At 57.7% G+C, this 21,477-nt stretch overlaps 1 protein-coding gene across 1 annotated transcript; it reads left to right on the top strand.

Moving 5' to 3' along the window:
* The first annotated feature begins 294 nt into the window (after positions 1 to 294).
* On the top strand, positions 295 to 14,799 carry SHISAL1 (shisa like 1). The gene is made up of 3 exons (XM_021687745.1): positions 295 to 384; positions 3,692 to 3,905; positions 14,478 to 14,799. The coding sequence occupies exons 1-3, from the start codon at positions 318 to 320 to the stop codon at positions 14,797 to 14,799; spliced, it is 603 nt and encodes a 200-aa protein (XP_021543420.1). The 5' UTR covers positions 295 to 317.
* The last annotated feature ends 6,678 nt before the right edge of the window (positions 14,800 to 21,477 follow it).

Raw genomic sequence — 21,477 nt, forward strand, 5'->3', positions numbered from 1 at the left:
CCCCCGGCCTCAGCCCGCCGGTTGTTTCCACCACCTGAGCCATCGGTCCTCCTTTGATTAAGTCTCATTTTGCCGTGAAAGGAAAAGGAGGTGACAGTTGACTGGTGGGGGGAGGTCATTCATTCCAGAAAGGAAATTGGATGGCAGCGTTTCCATCATCGGCGGCCCAGCCCCTGCTCCCAGCAAACACGCTTCCCCGCCCGTCCCCCGCTGTGGGCAGCAAAGCCAGTGTCTGCACCCGCAGGCAAGGCAGCCCACACCCAGCCTCTGCCGGATCTCGTTAAACAGGCAGCTCCCGACGGATCGATGCCAGCCAAATGATGACCAGTTGTGGCCAGCAGTCCTTGAACGTGCTCACCGTCCTCTCGTTGCTGATTTCTGCAGGTAGAACCTCCGTGGGTATCCAGCGGGGCGGGGAGCGGGGGTGCAGGGGTCCCTTCCCGGGGTCAGCACTAGCCCAGTGGGGGTCCCGGGTACCGGCAGGGGGGTGCCCCTAGTCCCCCGGCATCCCCCTGGTGAGGAGCTAACGTTCGGTGCTGTTCAGTGAGAACCTACTGTGTGCTGCGCCCCACATGCCTATGGCAGGAGCCACACTGAATGTCCTCCTGGGCGCAGTGGAGTTAATGGTGGCTGCCAGCCTGGGAAAAGCCTTCCCATGAATTCTCTCCCTACACCTGAAAGTCAAGTCCAAAATGTCGTGGTCATCCCATTGTATGGATGGGGAAACCGAGTCTTAGAGCAGAACTGGCTAGCAGGAGGCAACACAGCTAGTGCAGGGGCTGGGGTCCTTATCCACCTGCCAGCACCCGACCACCTCCTAGGCACCCCTAATGCAGCAGATGGGCTCTCACACTCCTGTTTACAAAGATGGGCATAAAGCAAGTCCTTCAGCTGCTCCAAACTAAAGCTGGCCTCCTGGAGAAGCCTGCCTTACCTCCCGACAGCAGCGGCGGCTGGCTAAGCCCTGTTCTGAGCAAGGCACCTGCTCTGTGTCTCCCTCGGTCTCTGTCTCCCTGTCTCTCTTGTTTGTGCATCCGTGCACAGGACCCCCTCATGCCCTCTTGCCCCTTTGTTGAGGGCCTGGCTCGGAGGGAGGCCATGAAGGGCCCTGGGGACTGGGGGCTTCAGGACAGCAGAGCCAAAGCCAGGCCAAGGGTCTGGGGGCCACTGTTTACCAAGTTCCTCCTTGACTCCTTTCCCATGCATTAGCGCATCTGGTCCTCACTGCCTCCTGGGAGAGAGGAGGAGGCCTTCACCCCTTTTACAAGTGAGGAAACAGGGCTCAAAGAAGGACCGTGAGCTGCCCGAGGCCACAGTCACGCGGCTGAGAGATGATGGCGCACTGTGGTTGTCCCTCGGAGCCCAAGAGAGCAGCTCTCTCCTTGGTGTCCCCTCTCCACTTGGACCTGTTCTCCTGGTGACTCAGAACCCGCTGGCCTCCTAACAGAGCATCCCTCTGCCCTCGGCCCCCAGGCACGGGCTGAGAACCACACTGAGCCTGGAAGCCAGCAGGCGCAGCCCTGTATTATCCATTCACTCTCTCACTCATACCTCCCTGCTCGAAGCAAGGCTGAAGCTTTGCTGTTTATAGAACTCTCCTCGGAGCCCCAGCCATCCGGGCTGCCAGGGGTCTCCCATCTGTGGGGGGAAGGAGGCCCAGAGAGGTCGTGATAGCCCAGGTAACCCCGCGTGCTCCACGGTTCCGAGCCCGCTGTCCCGGCTCCTAGCTTTAGGCAACTTCAGCTCATTCTTCCGTGGGAAGCGGCCGTGGTCTCCTTGTCTTTGCCAAACGTCAACACAATCGGCACTGACCCTCCGGGGGGGCCAGGTGATCCAATGGGACGTCTCCTGTCCCCTGCCTTACCCAGCCTCCCTCCCCACCCCAGCTCTGAGCAGCTCAAAGGCCACCTCCCCACTCTGTCCCTTCCCTCCCTGGTTCCTGCCTCAGGTCCTCGCCTCTCGATCCAGCCTCAGGGCCTGAGCTGGTCTTTCTAACTAGCTGCTTGCGTGTCGCTCCCTGCGAGCTGACCCGCAGCAGGGCGTCCTCACCTGTCTGGACAGACACTGGACTTCCTGCCTCTAACCCTTCCATCCAGCCACTGGCACGTCTTTCCTCTGGGCGGGCGGGTCCCAAACCCCAGCCCATCGGCCTCCCCTGCAGGGCTTGCCTCCCACGCCAGTGTTGCTCATTCAGAAGGTCTGCTGAGGGGCCTGAGAAACTGCTTTGTGACATATCCCCAGAAGATGCAGATGCAGCAGGTCAGGTCCAAGCTGTGAGACTCCTGCTCTGAGCCTCAGTTTTCTCCTCTGTACAATGGGAGTACATGAGATTAAATGAGATGGGGCATGCCCCGCCAGGGATGGGGCATCCTTAGAGCCCCTGTCTCTCCACAGGAGGGTCTTCTGTTTCCCGAGGTCAAGGCCGCGCAAGGGGGGCCTGGAGGGCTCCCCTGAACCCTGAAACTCTGGGGCCACGTCTATCCCCATGAAATAGGGTGCTGTACTTTGGGCACAGGATTTCAGGAGGCCACCCAAGCCAGCCTCAGCACTCCAGCTCGTGAGGCCCGTCTGCCCACTGGCCAGCGCCGCACAGCAGGGACTCCTCTCTGGCAGCCCTGGGCGGGCACACAGGGAGCCCTGTGGGCTGCTGTCTGGTTACCGCTCCGCAGAGACAGAGCTTTCAACTAGCTGAGGAGCTTTTGCAAAACCAGAGCCTTTGTGGTTAGAGACATGTATTCAGCCAACGAAGCCCCTTTTCAGTGATACAAATTAGATACAGCGATCCCTTTTATGAAGATACTAATTAAGCCAGAGACAGTGGGCTCCAGGTTTTTTTCCATTGTTACATTTGCTTAGGCTTTCGCTCCTATTTATCACCATCCATCCGCACGACTGGTAAATACTGTCCTGGGTTTGCAGCAGCCTCTGTGGCTGAATAGGGGCCTCCCTCCTTGAGCCAGGGGAGGGAGGGCCCAAAGCCAGGGCAGCTTTGTGACCGTGAGATGAGGGTGGCCAAGGCAGGCCCCTGGGGACCTCTGGGGCTAGGGCACTGGTTTAGTAGAAACCGTGGTACTGAGGAGATGCTGCTTCCTTCAAGAGGGGGACCCGGTTCCTGCGCCCATGCTGCTCTCCAGCCAGGTGTCCTGGGCTTGGGGGCGGGCCACCCCTAGTCCACACAGTAGCAGAGGTTATTAAAGCCGGTGACAGGAGTGGAGAGGGCTGGACGTCAGACCCAGGCAGGCTTGAGTTGGATTCCCTCCACTACCTCTTACCAGCTCAGATCACGGAGGCTCAGTGGGATCCCAGACCTGCTGCTAGGCTGGCCAAATGGGTTAAATGGGATGTAGTGTATGACGTGCATAGTAGGCGCTCAGTTAATGTTGTGTCCTAGTTGAGTGCCTGCTGTGTGCAGAGCCCCTGGAGGGGATCCCCATGAGGCTTAAGATGCAGCCCTGCCTGCAAGGAGCCCCCCGTCTAGGGGACACATGGAAGCAGGGCTGGTGTCGAGGGAAGTCTGGGACGTGACATCAGCCTGGAGCCAGCTTCCTGGACCACAAAGCCTTCCTGGGGAGGGAAAAGGCTAGCAGCACCGTAGAACAGACTGACCACGCTCCCTGTCCCGGCGCTCGTGGACTCCCGGGGCAGCGGGCTTGGGGAAGCCCCTCACTGAGCCCAGGACTCTGTTTTCCAGTCTTGTCCGCGCATTTCCGGGTCTGTGAGCCGTATACGGACCACAAAGGCCGCTATCACTTTGGCTTCCACTGCCCCCGGCTCTCGGACAACAAAACCTTCATTCTCTGCTGTCACCATAACAACACGGTTTTCAAATACTGCTGCAACGAGACAGAGTTCCAGGCGGTGATGCAGGCGAACCTCACGGCCGGCTCCGAGGGCTACATGCACAAGTGAGTACCGTGCTGGGGCCCCCGTGGCGGCAGGGGGCCACTCAATCACCCCATCCCCTGGGGCAGCTGTCGGGTAACCAGAGCAGGACAGGTGGGCCTGGAAGGATTCTGGGGAAGTCTTCAGGTGACAGGTTTTCTGGCCTGTCTGTCCTCTGACTTTAGCCTTGTCTTCTGAGAAATGGGCACAATACCCACCTCCCCGGGCTGCTACAGAAGTTAAGTGAAGTCAAGGATGGGGAATGGAAGGCTTAGAGGCATGAAAGGTGCATGGACCAGGAATCCACATTCTTTCCTTCGTTATTTATTTGTGCAACAGATATTGATTGGCGGTTCTGACCCAGAGATTAATCCCAGGCAGCCTCTTTCCTTAATGTGATTAAAACATAAGAGACCAAGGCTCTAATGGAAGGGACCAAGAGTGTAAAGAAAGAGAAATTAACCCTGCAGAAAAGCAGTGGGGATATGCTAAGGAAAGGCAAGCAGGATTGAAACAACATGCATTTCTCTCATCATGAGTGGAAGAAACTAAGCATCTTTCCACATGTTTGAGAGCCACTTGTATTTCTTTTACTGAGAGCCAGCTGTTTATGTCCTTTGCCATTTTCCCATTGAATTGTTGGCTTTTTTCTTATTTATTTATAGGGACTCTTTATATATGAAAGAAATACAATGAGTTGCAAATATTTTCTCAATGTGTCTTTAAATTTGTGATGCTTTTATCTCATGCTTAATTTTTAGTTGTTATATAACCAAATTGGATCCATTTCTTTTCTTTTATATCTTCTGGGTTTTGTATCAGACTGAGAAAGGTTTTCCCTACTCAGAGGTCATTAAAAATCCACTCATGTTTTCCTTTACTTTTTTTATGTTTTAATTTTTCACCTTCAAATCTTTGATCTGTTAGGAATTTATTTGGATGTAAGTTTTGAGGTAGGAATCCAACTTTATTATTTTTTTTCCAAATGGGTAGCCAATTGTCCCAATACCATTCACTGAATTGTCCATCTTTCCCCCACTGATATAAACTGCAAACTTATATATTATAATATACTAGATTTGAGTATCTAGATAGATCGTGATACATTTTCATGGCTTTCATTGTCTATCCATACACTAGTATCTCACTGTGTTACCTCCTGCGGCTTTTGATATGTTTTAATGCCTTCTTAATCTATTCCCTCAGCTCTTTTGTTATACAAACTTTAGAAGTAGCTTGTGTAGTCTTGCCCCTCCAAGAATCCACTTAGTATTTTTTACTGAGATTGTGTTGAATTCATAGATTAATTAAAAGAGAATGGACTTTTCATGGTACTGAATCCAAGAACACAGTACAGATAATCCCTGACTTATGAGGATTCAACTTATGAATTTTCAACTTTACAATGGTAAGAAAGTGGCATGCATTCAGTAGAATCCATACTTTGAAATTTGATCTCATCCCACGCTAGCAGAATACAGTACAATTATCAAAAAAAAAAACAAAAAACCTTGTTTGTAATGCTGGACAGTGGTTGTGAGCTGAAGCTCCCAGTCAGCCAGGCAATCATGAGGCTCGACACCCAACATACTTGCAAGCTTTCTGTCCCCATACAACCATTCCGGTTTTCACTTTCAGTACAGTATTTAATAAATTACATGACATAGTCCACAACTTGATAATCAAATAGGCTTTGTGGTAGATGATTTTGCCCCAGTGTAGGCTAATGTGAGTGTTCTGAGCACGTTTAAGGTCAGCTGGGCCACACTGTGATGTTTGGTGGGTTGGGTGTAGTAAATGCAGTGTGTACTTATGATATTTTTAACTTACAATCGGCTTATTGGGACATAGCCACATCATAAGTTGAGGAAGATCTGTTTGTCTCTCCACTTGTTCAAATTTTCTTTCATAGTGTTTTGGAATTATCTTCATAGATATTGTATGCATATCTTTGCACTTGTTCCTACTTACTGCTTTTTACGCTGCTATTATAAATAGGGTCTTTTCTCCCATTACATCTTTCAACTGACTCTCATTTAGATGACAAAACTTAACAGTTTCTATATATGAATTTTATACCCAGCCACCTTATTGAAATTTCTTATCTTTGTTATACTTTTTCTGTTGATAATCTCTTAAGTTTCCCATTATGCTATTTGCAGACAATGATAACTTTATTTGCTTTCCAGTTTTTGTGCCCCATTTCTTTTTCTTGTCCAGTCATGTTGGCTAGTACCTCTAAAACCATCTTTGGAATTATCAAGCGCTCTTCTCGTCTTCCTGATATTAACTGGGCTGCTTCAGATATTTTCCCAATAAGCCCGAGGCTGACTCTTGGGTGGCTCTATTTTTTTCATGGCAAGGAAAAGTCCACTTGGAAGGAGGGTTTGTTGAGTGACTGTGGAAGGGAGTGGTGGCACGACTGGGGAGTCTGAGCCCCAATCTGTCTGTCTGATGTTGGGGCTTGAACACTTTGCCGCAGTGCCGTGCTCCCTCAGGGGAAATCTCCTTTCCCTTTGGTCAGGCAGGAGATGCAGACTCCTTGAATATCATCCAAATCTCCCTCCTCCCACCAAGGCCGACTCCCCAGCCTTCCTTCCTCAAATGCATGGGTGCTTCCCCTGAATATCTTGCCATCTGCTCAGGCCTTAGAATAATTCTGTGTGTGAAGTCGTTCAGCAAGTCCTGTCCATCACAAGGGCTGGAATCAGGCCTGGAATCTGACCCAAGCCTTCCGTAAGACCACAGACTGACTCCCTGAGTGTGGGGACTGGTGCCAACACTGAGGTTAGGACCCCGGAGTGCTGTCCTTGCCGGCCAAAAGCCAGACGGAAGACAGAGGCTTGGCAAGGCAAGCAGACTTCTCCAAGGCTCTGGTGACTAGTGTCTGGGATCCTCGTTTTGAAGCCCACAGGTTTCTATAATCTGCACATTTCCACAGGATCTCACACAGAATACTCCATCATTTCAGCACCGCGGGGTCTCGTTGCTGTGAGGAAGGGTTCAGCCATACAATAAAGCCATTCCCCTGGGGAGGAATGGAAATATTAAAGAAGTTTAGCTTAGTTCTGATTCTTTAATCTCAGAAAGCACTTACGGAGTGCATGGCACAGGGCCAGCTTGGTGCTCAGCTCCGTCCTTGCCATGTCACTGAGGGCACCTGACGGCCCATCCTGAGCCCACGTCACGCACAGGGAAGGTGAGGCATGGGGAGGTTGTGTAACTTGCCCGATGGAGGCAGCCCATCAGTGGGGGAGCCAGGAGCCCAGCCGGGTCTGGAGGCTGCTTTAATAAATCTGGGTCCTCCACCAATGGAGGCAGATCTGAGTGGGGAGGCCCTAGAGTGGGGATCCCCACCATAGCACCACTGACACCTGGGGCTGGATCTCTTCCTGGGCAGGGGGCGGGGGAGCTGCCCTGTGTGTAGCAACCTCTCTCGCCACCACCCACGAGACACTGGGAGCAACCCCACCCCTCCAGCTGGCTGTGACAACCAGCCATGTCTCCTGATGTTGCCAGCTGTGGGGTGCAGGATTGCCCTGCTTGGGATCCACTGCTCTGGAGGGATTCCTCCTTGTTATTCCCCACCTCCCTTCCCACAGATGTGGACAGAGGCCCAGAGAGGCGCTGTGCCTACCCCAGAATAATTGGGCTCTGCTCCTCACCCAGGCTGTACCACACCCATCGTCCTTGCGTTTCATGCAGGGAGGCATGGTGCCGGGTTCCCCTGCATCCAGAAGTTGGGAGCCATGTGGTCCAGAAGAATGAGCATTTCCAGGAAGGTTTCCCTGCGGCCTGAGTATGAAGTGCAAGGGGAAGCATGGGGAGGGGCGCAGGGGCTGGGGACCCATGTGAGCCCAGCCCGTCTAGATGGCCCGGGACAGCAATGCCCCTTCCCGGGCTTCCTGAAGATGCACAGGGTCCGTTGGCGGCCATGGCGCCTGGCACCCGCCCACCTCCCCCACCCTGCCAGTGAATCAGCGAGGGGGCAGGGCTGGTGACAGGGAAAAGAAGAGTGCTTCCGATGACTTATTTATTTGTATTTTTCTGGAGGAACAGAATGGTTTGTTTTGGTTCTCGCTGCCTGGCAGAAAAGGCAGGCAGAGCGAAGGAAGCAGCCTCGCCAGGCCCGCGGCCACGGCAAGGTGCCACGTCCTGCCGTGCGGGCAGAGGCCCTGGGTGTTCGGGAGAGGGTACTGCACACCGTCCCTTGCCGGCTGACCCAGACCCAGAGCCCTGAACCAGCAGGGCCCGCGGTCAGCTCTCCCTGGGGACAGTGGTGTCCTAGGGGCGGAGTCGTGTGCGGTGAGTGGGCGTTCCTCCACCGGGCAGGTGGGCTGCGAGAGGGCGAGAATGGGAGAGGGATTCTAGGAAGGCAGAAAGGTCCTCCCAGGATGGAGTGGATGAATGAGCGTTCTTCCCTTGGCCTCAGGTGAAACCTCTGTCCCCTAAAACTTTCCTTTCCCCAGTGCCTGAGGACCCGAGAGCCCCGGGCCCTGTTCTGCAGGCTTTATAGCCCCATCCAGATGCTTCAGGTTCTGAGTGCGGTCCCTGAGTGTGGTCAGAAGCTTCTGGATGTTCTTGTCCGTTGTTCAACCCCATCAGGCCTGTTACACACAAAACCTGCCTACACACTGGCAGTCTTCTGAAGACTGAAGAGGTTCTAGAATCACGATGTTTCTTGATCTAATACACTCTGCCAAGCCAGGGGGAGGGAGACAAATGAACATTGGTGAGCACTTACTGTAGTGTGAGGGGCCTCACTAGCCCCTTTGATCCACGGAGAGGTGTTATCTATGGAGAAGGTCCCCTGGCCCCCTTACACCAGGCCTGAGGCTCAGAGAGGGTGGAAAGTTGCCTGTAGTCACACAGCACGCAGGGGGCAGAGCAGGGTTGGGGACAGGTGCGTCAGTCCCCACTGCTCGAGACTCAAAGGCTGATTTTGGGCTCACACTCCGTGTCCTTCTGGGGTCACCTGTGGCTCTGTGCGTGGAGCCTTCTGTGACCCAGGCCCATGAAGCGCATCCCATCTGGGGCAGGATGTCCCCGTGGCAGAGGGAAAAGGACATGGGTGAAACCACGAGGTGGCTCTTGGACTTCTGCTCAGAAGCAGCCACAATACTTCTGCTCATACTCTATTGGCCAAAGCGCATCACTTGGCCAAGTCTGTTACCAGCAGGGTGGGAAGAGGTGTGGGGACCGACACAGGGAGGGATGGTGAGTATTTTGATAGTCATGGGCTCTGCTTCACTGGCCCAGAGCCCATGCTCCTCCACTACCTGGGATAGCCTGGGTCCTGCCGTGTGGCCTCAGGCATGTCGCCTGGCCTCTCAGGGCCCAGATGGACTGAGCATTCCTGTGCGCCTGACTCATAGGAGCCGGCACTCACCACATCCTTCCCCCTCTCAGCCCCGTGCTATCTCATTAAGGCCCATAAATAACACCACCAAGTCGGGCCATTGTTAGCTCTGTTTTACAGATGAGGAAAGTAAAGCTCGGGGGAGGGAAAGGTGCAGAGCTGGGCTTTGAATTCACGCAGCCCTGACGTCTTGGGCCCAGAATGTCGCCACCAGGGTCACCAGCTTGTCACACCGACCCACAGGCCACCCTGTGAGTGGGCTCAGGGCTCAGATAGCGTAGGTGAGGTCGGCCGAGGGTCCGTGGCCCCCTCCCAGCCAGCGCAGCCCGTGTTCCTCTCTGGCCTGATGGCCTCAGCAGCTCACCTCCGTCCGCAGCGGGAACTCCCTCCTGTCCACATCACCCTCTCCTGCTGACGTACCTGTTCCTGTAACCAGTAGGTATTCGAGGAGACTCCTCCAGCCAAGTTTTTTGTTTATCGCTTGGGAGACACCGGAAGAGTTCGAATCCGTAAATATCCCGAAACACACTGAAAATTTGCTATCTGTGGCTTTGGCTGGCTTCCCATCTTGCCCCATAAAACAGCCTCTGTTTTATCTTCTGCCCTTTACAAAACATATGCATACACACAACAAAAACTCCTGCATCTGGATGGAATTAATTTCCAGATCACATTTTTAAAATTAAATTAAAAAACCCGGAATGCTTCCAGCCGGCCAACCACGGGGAGGGTAGGCCGAGAAAGGCAGGAGAGCTGCCTGGGGATGTGGCCTGGGCTCTCCAGCCAGCTGCCGCCTCCCGTGTGGGCTCCCTTGCAGGGAAGTGGGAGTCGGCGAACGTGGGGTCTCCTGCAGGTGCGCCCCTGCTTTCTCTGAGCGGGGAGAGCAGGGGGAGCGGGCCACCACTCCGCATCCCCCCCGAATGCCAGTTGGAACAGGCGGCTGCAGAGGCCCGCAGGCCCAGCAACACCCACGCACGCACGCACGCAAAGCCAGTGACACGCTGAGATGCGGGATGTTCTGGGGGGTGGGGACTGGACTCTGTCCTCAGGTCCTCAGGTCCTGGTACGGGCTGAACTGGGACAAGTGGGCACGCCACGCAGTTGCGGGAAATCCCTCCCTGGACATCCAGGCGTGACCTTGGGGTTTTCCCAAGATTCAGCACACTCTGGGGTTAGGTGATCTGGGTCCGAATCCCAGTGCGGCCACTTCCCAGCAGGCCAGTGACTTGGCCTCCCTGGCCCTCATTTCCCCATTTGTGCAGGGGGCAGGCTGGCCCGTCCGCTCCCTGCCGGTATCGTTGTGGGGACTGAGAAGCACAGGGTGCCGGCGTGTTCTCTTTGCTAGTAGTGCTCTTCACTGTTAGTGCATATGTAGAGAGGAGGTAAAATCTAGTGAAGAAGCTAATATATCAAGCTCACCACGGCATTCCATGCACGTCAGCTTCAGTGACATCAGCAGCCGCTCTGCACTGAGTGTCGGGCATGCAAAGATACGTGGGACCCCGAGTCCAGCCTCAGGGAGCTCTGAGCTCGAGGAGCCAACCGTCCTACAAAATAGCCAGGACAACACCGTGTGTTCTGGGAAACCCAGTGACTTTGGGAGCCCGAGGGAGGAGTTGGATCTAACAGAAGATATCAAGGAAGGCTTCCGGGAGGAGGTGATAGCTGAGCTGAGACGTGGGTGCACAGGAGGTAGGGAGTGAGCTCCAGGCAGAGGAGCCACGTCGACCAAGGCCTGGAGGTGAATCGTCTGCTCTGAGAGGGCAGGAGTGAGGCTTCTGAGTTCAGATCCTAGCTCTTCACCTAATGGCTAGGAGATCCTAGATGAGTCTCTTAACTTCTCCGAGCCTCAGTTTCCCATCTATAACACGGGGCTGGTGGTGACAGCAGCGACGCTTCCTTCTGTGTTTGCTCTGGGTGCCAAACGGGCTACCGACATGCACTGCCTGCCGCTCTCCTTACTCTGGGTAATTTCTCAGTCCTGCTGGCTCCAGGCCCAGCTGCGGCCTGGCCACCACCCCCGGCTGGCGTCATGGTCCCCCTCTCTGCGGGGCAGCATCTGCACACAGCTGCCCTGCCTCCCCCTTCCCGCTCCCCTCCCTCAGCCCTGAAGCTGCTGCCATGGGAACCACCAGGAAGAGGCCTGATGCTTGCAGCAATGCTGTGGGGGCTCCGGGAGCCTGGAGAGAGGGTGCTGGGGAAAGCAGGAGGGCCGGAGACTGGAGCCAGGCCCGCCTCCTCTGGCCACATGGGCGTCCACCCCAGGACTCGTGCCTCCACCAGCCAGGCCGAGCTGCCAGCCCCTGTTCCCCGACAGAAATTCCACACCCCGATATAGCCAGGCAAAGCTAGCCTCCCCTGGCAGTGAGGCAGCTTGGGGCCTGGCTGTCAGTCATTCACACCTTAGCGTGAACAAGCCCCCAAGACTGCTGCAGGCCTCATGGAGGTGGTGGCTGGAGGTAGGACCCCACAAGGGAAAAGCGGTGGCCCAGATACGGAATTGCATCTTGCCCCTCAAGCAGATACTGAGCCCTGAGCCCTTACCAGTGCCTGCTCCATGCCAAGTGCTTGGATACCCGGAGACCGCCCACTTGAGGGGCCTCCAAGCACCCAAGCCAAGTCTTCAGGGGCGCGGGGGTGTTTGGCTAAGTAAGGGGACGGATGGCGTTCCAGATAAAGCGCACATTTGAGCAAAAGTGAGCAGCCCTGGCCCCAGGCCCGGGGGTCAGAGGGCAAGAGCCCCTGCCTCACTGCTGAGGCCAAGGCTGGGAAGGGGAGAACTGAGACTGAGATGAACTCAGTCATCTCCTGCAGGCCCAGAGACACGTTGGGGCTCTCCCAGGCCACACAGCAAAGCTGGGCCAAGCGGGAACCTGGACCAGGCCCCCTGGCTCTGGGCCTATGCTCTCCAGCCTCAGGCAGGTCTAGAGGGATCTGCCGTGGGGCCCCAGGACACCAAGGGGCCCTGTCTGGGCAGGAGCTGGTCCGGGGGGGGGGGGGTCCCTCCTCATGAGCAGGGGCAGCAAGGCTGGACGCTGGCTCTCGGCAGTGTGCCTCCTCTCTGCCGCCCGCCTGCACACACCCACCTGCGCACACACGCCTGCACACACCTGCCCGCGCAAACCCACCAGAGCACACTGGCCCGCACACACTCGCCTGCGCACACACGCCTGAGCACACCCGCCCACGCACACCCACCTGCACACACCCGCCCATGCACACTCGCCTGCACACACTCGCCTGTGCACACACGCCCGAACACACACCCTCCTGCGCACACCCTCCTGAGCACACCCGCCTACACACACCCACCTGCGCACACCCGCCTGAGCACACCCACCTGAGCACACCCACCTGAGGACACCCACACGCGCACACCGGCCTGCGAACACCCACCTGAGGACACCCACCTGCGCACACCCTCCTGTGCACACCCACCTGAGCACACCCGCCTGAGCACACCCACCTCTGCACACCCGCCTGAGGACACCCACCTGAGGACACCCACCTGTGCACACCCACCTGCACACACCCTCCTGAGGACACCCACCTGAGCACACCCACCTGTGCACACCGCCTGAGCACACCCACCTGAAGACACCCACCTGCGCACACCCACCTGAGGACACCCACCTGTGCACACCCACCTGCGCACACCCACCTGCGCACACCTGCCTGAGCACACCCACCTGCACACACCCACCTGAGCACACCCGCCTGTGCACACCCGAGCACACCCACCTGCGCACACTCACCTGAGCACACCCGCCTGAGGACACTCACCTGCACACACCCATCTGAGCACACCTGCCTGCGCAGATGCCCACGGCAGGGAGCAGATGGAGGCTGTGTTGGAGTAATTAATAAATCAGTCCCTTTGAACAGCTGCTGTCCCTGGCGGGCACCGTTTGGAGCACAACCATCCCAGCTGCACTGACCAGCCCAGGAAACAGCCCTCCCTGGCCACCCAGGGGACACTCAGACCCTGGCCTCGGAGAAGGGGACGGAAGGACCCAGACAGCCCAGTCCTGGGTGGTGGGAGCTCCGTTTGACAGGCACTCAGGACTCTGGGCCAGAGGAGGGGCCCGGCCCAGCCATGCAGGCGGGGGCAGTGCGTCTAGAAGGCTTCCTGGGGGAAGCAGTGTTTGAGAGGGGCAGGTGGGAGCCAGGCAGGGAAGGGAGGAGGCAGGGAAAGGGAAAAAGCTGCCCAGGCAGAAGGCACAGCCTGTGCAAAGGCCCGGTGTCCGAGCGAGTGGGGCATGGTTCTTAGTGAAGGGATGGGGTGGCGGGGAGCCAGGCTTCGCAAAGGAGCCGTGAGCCCCAGCAGCCTAGAACTCACCCTCACTTCTACTTCTAGAGGGTGCAGCAGTCCTCAGCGAGGAAATGCTGGGTGAATGAACAGGAGAAACCATGTCAGGGGACCTGAGAGCCCCAACCACGAGGGGGGAGGGGGGAGGGGGAGGGGACAGTGGAGGTAGGGGCTGGTGGAGCAGCCGGGACCAGTGACTACCCTGTAGGGTGTGGGGAGGGAGGCTGAGCCCACCTCTGCTTCCTGGACTTCCGAGAAAGGGCAAGAGGGAGCAGGTTGAAGGGGAGGCTGCCCCAGGGGAAGGGGGGCATCAGCTGAGTTCCCGGCAGCACATGGGGGTGTGAGGTGGCCCAGTGTGGATGCTGAGGGCCAGAGGTTTATGGCTCAGGAAGTTGGGTTGGTTTGTCCTAAGACGTCCTGCGTTTGCCCTGGGTCCAGTAAGGTAGGGAGGAGCTGTGGGGGACAAGGGGCAGAGGACGCAGTAAGGGATGTAGGAGAGCATCCCAGGAGGGAGGAAGAGCATAAGGAACCAGGGGGCAGGCAGGCGGGGGGCACCCACAGGAGCCAGCTGGCAGGTCCAGGAGCGGCTCCCACGGTGGGAGAGACATGAGGGTGAAGGTCCTTCCAAAGCCCTAATGAAGGCGGGCCCACTGGGATCCCTGCCCACGCTAGGCTCCTTGGGGGGGAGATGCTCCAGGGGCCCAGGGTGCAGGGGAGTGGATTCCAAGGATCTAGGAGGAGGCGATCGGGCAGGTGGAGGGAAGGAAGTAGAGGGTGGGTATGAGGATGGGGAGCCTGGTCTCCCTGCCCGCCCAGGGAGGTTGCAGCCCCTCCTCTCTGGGACCCCGAAGTAGCCCCATGGATTAACTCTGTCGATGGAGGTAGCTGTGCTCTTCCCCCTCAGCGTCTGTCTCTCTCTTCCCCCAGCAATTACACCGCCCTGCTGGGAGTGTGGATCTATGGCTTTTTCGTGTTGATGCTGCTGGTCCTGGATCTTTTGTATTACTCGGCAATGAACTACGACATTTGCAAGGTTTACCTGGCGCGGTGGGGCATCCACGGACGATGGATGAAACAGGACCCCCGGCGGTGGGGCAACGCTGCCCGGCCCCCCCCGCCAGGGCAGCCCGCCCCACAGCCCCAGCCTCCCCCAGGCCTGCTGCCGCAAGCCCCCCAGGCCGTGCACACGCTTCAAGGAGATGCTCACAGCCCACCACTGATGACCTTCCAGAGTTCATCTGCCTGGTGAGTGCTTGCGATCAAGGCCACCATGGTGGATCACTTGTCTTTGCCAAGCTTGGAAGATAATCGGGTCGTTATTGCTGCTGTGTTTGGCTCCTTGATTACCTGATCGTTTGCTTATCTTATTTGCCAAGAAGGATTTGAAGTTGCCCATGATAGCATGCACCTGGGCCAGAGTCAAACACGAGGTGGAAACGGAGCTTGGGAGCCCGGCTTGCCAGTTCATTGCACTTAGAGACTGGTGCGGGAGTGATTGCCACTGAGCAGTTAATGGAGTTGTGAGTTTCCTGGCTGCCAAGGCAAAAGGGGAAATTGGATGGCTTTCCAAGTTTTCATGGTCAAATGACACAAATGGGTTTTTGGAGGCTGGGGATAAGCTTTTTCAGCATGAAGTTAGGAAATAAGCATATTACTGGGTTGGTTCCTTATGTTCACATGCACTGAGTCTCTTAAGAACGTCTGAGGCAATGCAGGCAGGCTGCTTCATGACGGCTCAGGGGAAGCGAAGGGAGGCAGCAAGGGAGGTGGGATATCAGGGGGTTAGCCTAGTAGCCTGGCTGCATGTTCAAACCTGACTTTCTCTACTGTGAGTCTCATTTCTGCCCAGTCCCAGGCCAGTGGGAGGTGGGGTAGGACCGACCGTCCCTGGGCAGTACAGACTTGGACGGAGGGAGGAGGGCTGTACATTTTGGGGCAGGAGCCCACTGTGAGGGAGGACCGCACAAGGGACAGGAACCAGGCAGAGGACAGATGCCCCAGGCAAGAGGTCGGGTGTGGGGTCCCGATGCCCTGTGAAGGCTGAGCTGCAGCCACGGGCACATGGGATGTGGGGCACATCACCCCAGAACATCCCAAGACTGAGCCCAGGCTGCGAGATCCATCCCAGAGCCCACCTGCCAGCAGGTGCACAAATTTGCAGCACAGTGATTACTGTCGAGTCTGTGAGCAGTAAACCCGACCTGGGTGTGAGTCCCAGCTCTGCCATTTACCAGCTCTGTGTGCAGGCAAGTTACCTCAGCCCTGCTGACCTTCCCGTCCTTAGGAAGCAGTGGAGAGTAAGCATGGTCCCCTGCCAGGGTCCTCGAAGGGTTAAATGAAATATCTGGCACCTGGTAGGTGCCCAGTTAACCGTGGTGCTTCCTTGTTGGAGATGTCACCAAGCTAGTTAATGATCATTAAATAGCTAGCAGGTAGCGACCTTTTCAATAATGAATGACTTAAATAATTCATAAGATACACTTAAATCAGCTTATTGATCGAATAATTGCCCCATCTATCATGCAGAAGACAAAAACACAGCCCTGTTCAGCTCAGCTTGACAAATGCCCACTGAGCCGGTCCCCTGGGTCCTTCCCCCGCGCCAGGCTCCGGGTGATGTCAAGGCGATGGGTGGAGAATCTTGAAAAGGACAGAGAGGCACAAACCCACGCAAAGCTGCAGACCATGAAACAGACCTGGCCCCGGCGGTGGGGTTTTCTGAATGTGGGTCTCTGGCAGCAGACCCACCTGGGGTGTTTATCAAAATAAATTCCTGGGTCTCATCCAGAGCCCCCTGACCAGGAAACTCTGGGGGTAGTGCCTGAGGTACCAGAGTCTGAGAACCCCTGGAAAACGTTGTTACACGGGGCCAAGTGTTTTGAGAGCTGGGATTCTTCCACGTGAACAATGGTTTTCTCTCTCCCCCATTTGGAACACCTCGTGCCTCCCTGAGCAACGGGCTTGCCAAGCTTGCTGGGCTTGTGCATCAAGTCCAAACCAGAGCCCGAGCTCGCAGTCCTTGAGCCCTGCTGTCTAAGTGGGAGACATTTAATTTCGGAGCTCGGAGGCTCTTCGTGTCCCCCCTGGTTCCCGTATTGTGGACTCGGGACGATGCTCCCATAACCATATGAGCGTTCGTAAAACAGATCATCAGAAGCCTGTGAGGATGTGATGCGGGATAAAGGATTCACTTGGTGCCTTCCAGCTCCGGTCTGCCCTTGACACCCAATGTGACCTTGGGTGAGGGGCTTCCTGCTTGGGCTTCCACCGTACCCACCACGGGGAGAGGGGATGGACTTGGTGAGACCGTCACCCATCGGCCTCCTAGTGGGAGCCCATGGTTCTCGCAACATCTGTTGAGCACTTGCTGTGCCCCTTGGCACCACACTTGCTGTCTCTGTCTTGCTGCACCCCCATGGGCTCGGTGCCGGGGCAGAGAGGTGAAGTGGCTTCCCCAAAGTCGCCGGCTGGCAGTGGGGCGGGGATCAGGCTGCAGCCCTCTGTGCTGACAGAGACCCTACACCCCCCGTGAGCACAGCAGAAAGGACAGGAAGTGCATACCCATGTTCCTTCACACTGTTCACGGGGGCTCATTCCCCACTGGCCGCCACCCCATCCTGGCCCTCTGCCAGGTGCTGGGGACAGGGGACAAGTGACACACAAGACATGAGTGAACCATCAGGGGAAGACAGAAGGCTGTCACACAGCCTAGGGGCGGTGCCAGTGACGGGGGGGCGGGGCATGGCCAGAACAGATCCGAGCAGGTGTCCTGGGCAGAGAGCCAGGGCCGCGACCCTGTGGTGAGTGTGGCCACCGGGGTGTCAGCAGGTGGCATGGGGGTGTGGCTGGGGCAGGGCCCGGCTATACTCAGTGCTTCTCCCAGAACAAGAGCTAGTGTCTGGGCCGCTTCATGTCCGAACTGTCACCCTGGGTCCTCCAAACAGCCCCCTGAGCACTTCCCCGGCATCGCGGAGACGCGGACCCCTCGGGCACAGACCCCACCAGTTGCTCCCCTGCTCTTCTACCTCCGGGGCCCCCGTGCCCCCGTGGTCCTGTGCCCCCTTCCAGCCCGGCATCCCCACCACCCAGCTCTCTCTCCAGCAGATCGACCTCCTCCTACCCGCCTGCCCAGCAGCCATGCTCTTCCCCTTCCTCACCCACAACCTGAGGTAGCCTCCCTGGGGACACCTGCCACCTTGCCCCTTGGTTCGCAGCTTTCTTGTCAGTGGCGCCTCTGGCCCTTCCTGCCCCTGCCTGCAGCTGAGACCCCTAGCAGCCCTCAGAGTCCTGCCAGACTGCCTGTCCTGTTCTGACTGTAATGCGACTGGACGCCCAGCCCCACATGACGCGGCCGCAAGCGGGTCATTTGAGTATTATCAGCACCCCTGGCATGACAACAAGCAGCACATCCGTTTGGGGCTGGAGTTGACCACCCGGGTCCAAGAGCTGCCCATATCAATCGTTGGCTCTGCGGCCTCGGGCAAGTTATTCTACCTCCCATGCCTCAGTTTCCCCATGAAGATGCCAGGGGTCATAACTGTCTTGAGAATTAAAGGGGAGGATGCTTAGGGAGGGGCTTGGCCCGCCGCCTGGCCCATGTTGTCAATCCTTTTGGTCACTTCTCGGGTGGGTAGATAAATGTGGTAGGGGTCCTGCCCCCCAGAATTGACAGGGACATGCAACCTGCACTCACCCAGTGCCCTGCACAGGCCAGCCACGTGCCACTGTGTCATCTCCCGTCTGCCCACTGGGGTAAGGATGTTGTGCCCCACTTTCAGATGCGGAAACTGGGGGGCTCAGAGGTCATTGGCTTGCCCGATCACCCAGCAAAGGGGAGACTGAGGCAGGGCCCCACCCCAGGGCTGAGTGGCACCCTAGAGTCAGTGGTCTCTCTGTTGGGGGCTCGCCCACAGGGGGAGGGAGGAGCCTCCTGTCAGAACCTGGGCCAGTGTGTAGGACTGACTCAGCCCCCCAAAGCTGCTACTGAAAAAGCAACCCTGGAGGCTCCATGGAGGAAGCGCACGTCCACCCAGGCCCCACTCCATGGCCCCAGACACACCCCATCCAGCTCCAGCTCCAGAAATGCTGTGTTTCAGCCACCAGCCCGCAGCCCCGATTGTCTCTGCACGCAGTGTGGCCCGGGCCCTCAGTCCCTGTGCTGTGGGCCGGCCTGCAGGGACTGGGGCCTTCAGCTCCCCCCTGCTCCCCTGGCTCATGTCCTCCTCGCAGAGGGGGCGCCCTTCTGTTTCACATGGTACCGAGTCCCCCGCTACAGCTCTCGTCTCCCAAATGCCGGGAGCACCTCCGTCACCCTGCCCTCCTCCTCGCTCGTGCTCCCAGGGCATCCGGAGCATCCGACCCACAATGTGGGCTGCAGCTCAGCTCCCTCCTCCTCCCTCCTCCCCTCCCTCCCTTTCCTCTCCCTTCCTCCCCTCTTCCTTCCCTCCTTCCTCCCTACTCTCCCTTTCCCTTTTTTCCTCCCTTCCCCTTCTCTCTCTCTCCCCCTCCCTCCCTCAGTTCCTTCCCACACTCAGCATTCAGCCAACACTCCCCTCGCTCCAGCCCCCACCCACCAGGCCCAGGCTCCCCACCCCCACCCCGCTCCCCCAGGTTTGTCCTTGGCCCCGCACCTCCCACCTTCTGACGATCCCATCACTGATGTTAGGCACGTTCTCCCTCAGCCAGAACCTAAGCCCAGGCCACGGTAGGGACCTCTGTGTCTGGTGCTCGGGGCACACAGTGGGTGCGCAGCAGATGCTACTTGATTGAGCTGGAGCGCCCCCTGTCACCTCTGTCACCTCACACCAGCCCTCAGGCCTGCTTCTTTGTGCCACTGCCCACGCCAGGGGCCCTTGTGGTCTAAAGGGGAAGAGAGCAGGTGGCTGGGGCACCATCTGCACCACCAAGGGCTCCGCGTGGCCTCAGCGCACTCGCCGCCACGTCGCACTGTTAGCCTCCGGCTGCCAGGGGGCCACCGAGGTGTGGCGCTGTCATCCTTGCTGTCACGGACACATGCCCCTCCTTGCTATGGTTTCGGGGCCCAGGCGGATCAGCAGCGGCATGTGTGCACACACACCTGCCTTGAATCCCAGCTCGGCCCCTTGAGGTCGCTTCACCTGCCCGAGCCTCGACTTCCTCACCTGTCAAATGGGGACAATCGCAGCCTGACCCCCCTATAGTTGCCATTGTTGAGCACCGAGTGCCCACCCGGGACCCCAGCCTCCCACTCCCCCCCCCCCCCCCCCGCTGCAGGACCTCAGCCCCTAGCCTGCCCCCGAGGCCCTCCCCACCCCACTGCTCTCTCTGAAGCCTCGGGCCCCCCTCTGACCCATGCCCGGAGCCGGCCGAGCGCTGGGAGCCATGGCTGCACATACCGTGTAGACACCGCCCACCATAATTATTTCCCTCGGCTGGCCCCCGTCACTCCTGCAGTGGGAACTGAGCACAATGGGATTATCGTCCCCCTTTACAGATGAGCAAACATAGGCCCAGAGAGGGGAAGTGATTTGCCCAGGCCACACAGTAAGTCCGTGGGCTGGAGCCAGATGTCCCCCGTCCCAGGTCTCCCAGGATCAAGTAGGACCCTGAGCCAAGTGCCACAGGCCACTGCCTGCCTCAGAGCCTCTTCCTGCTTTGCCCCACCTCACTCCTTCCCCTGTGGCCTGGCCCCCTCTGGCCCTTGCCAATTCACACCTCCCTGGGGAACACTCCTATTCATCCTGCAAAACCTTCCCTGAGGTCACAGGCTCTGGTCGGGCCTAAAGGCCTGAGGCCCGGTCGGGGGGTGTGGGATGGGGCAGTGACAGGAGGAGAGGAGGCTGCCTAGCCCCCGTGACCTCTCAATCTTTCAGAGCTCAGGGGAAACTCCCTGACTTGGCCTGGGAAGATGGTTGTTTGTGTATCTCAAACTTCAGTGGGCGTTCAGTCCCCTGGGGTCTCGTTAGATTTGCCAGTTCTGATGTGCATGATCTGGGTTGGGCCTGGGAGGTGCTGCTGCTGCCAGTCTGGGGACCGCCCCTCGAGGAGTGGGGACAGAGCCATGCTGGTGGAGCTGGGAGCTCCTCTGCACGGTGGTCTCTGAGACATCAGGGCCCGGATTGATGGAAGGAGCTTAGGGAGCCAGGGGGGCTATCTCTGAAGTCCATGGGGGACCCTGACTAACCTGGCCCCCCAGGCAGGAGAGGAGCAGCGCGGAAAGCCCCAGCCAGGGTGGGGCTTGGGTGTCACAGAAAGTGGCACCTCACCTGAGACCATGCAGAACCAAATTGTGTCAGGCTCTGACCAGTCCCGCAAGTTCCTGTAGTGGTAGAGGGGGTGCCCTGCCCCCACGAGGCTCCCAGGTTGATGGGGCAGGACAGAGGACAACCGCAGTTACACAAAGTGCCCGGAGAAGCTGGGCAAGGCCACGATGAACTGCAGGGGAAAGAGGAGTCAGGGCAGGCTTCCTGGAGGAGGAGGAGGCAAGGTGGAGGCAGACCCGGGGAGGTAGGGGGAGTTCACCGGCTTGGAACAAAATGGAAAAGCCACTTCAGACAGAGGAAACAGCACAAGTAAAGACCACAGGGACCCTGGAAATTGCAAGAGGCTTGCAGATGTCATGTGGCCTAAGGCAGAACCAGACTCTGGGCCCTGATGTGCAGAGCCCCTCTCAGCCCACAGGCCTCTGCCCAGCGGCGAAGCCCCCGCAGCAACTGCCGCTCTCACCTCCTGCCTCCCTAACCCAGAACACACTCTGGCTCTTTACGACCTCATCCATAGGCCTCCCCCCGTGGGTCTCCGGAGTTCACCCGACCCCAGAACCTTCCTCCCGATAAAGCTCGGGCATCACTTTCTTCTGGGCTCTGGGGCCAGATCCTTGATGTGTGGTTTCTGCAGGAGGCCACCAGCCAACAGCGAGAAATTCCAGAAAGCCAGAAGACAAAAAGGG

The sequence above is a fragment of the Neomonachus schauinslandi genome, chromosome 5 (genome assembly GCF_002201575.2).
Source record: "Neomonachus schauinslandi chromosome 5, ASM220157v2, whole genome shotgun sequence".
Classification (NCBI taxonomy): Eukaryota; Metazoa; Chordata; class Mammalia; order Carnivora; family Phocidae; genus Neomonachus; species Neomonachus schauinslandi.

Bases quoted from the DNA above. Each gene is read 5' to 3' on its own strand.
- SHISAL1 (XM_021687745.1), top strand. From the start codon at position 318: ATGATGACCAGTTGTGGCCAGCAGTCCTTGAACGTGCTCACCGTCCTC. The intron at 385-3,691 runs GTAGAACCTCCG...TCTGTTTTCCAG, and splicing joins CTCGTTGCTGATTTCTGCAG to TCTTGTCCGCGCATTTCCGG. The intron at 3,906-14,477 runs GTGAGTACCGTG...CTCTTCCCCCAG, and splicing joins TCCGAGGGCTACATGCACAA to CAATTACACCGCCCTGCTGG.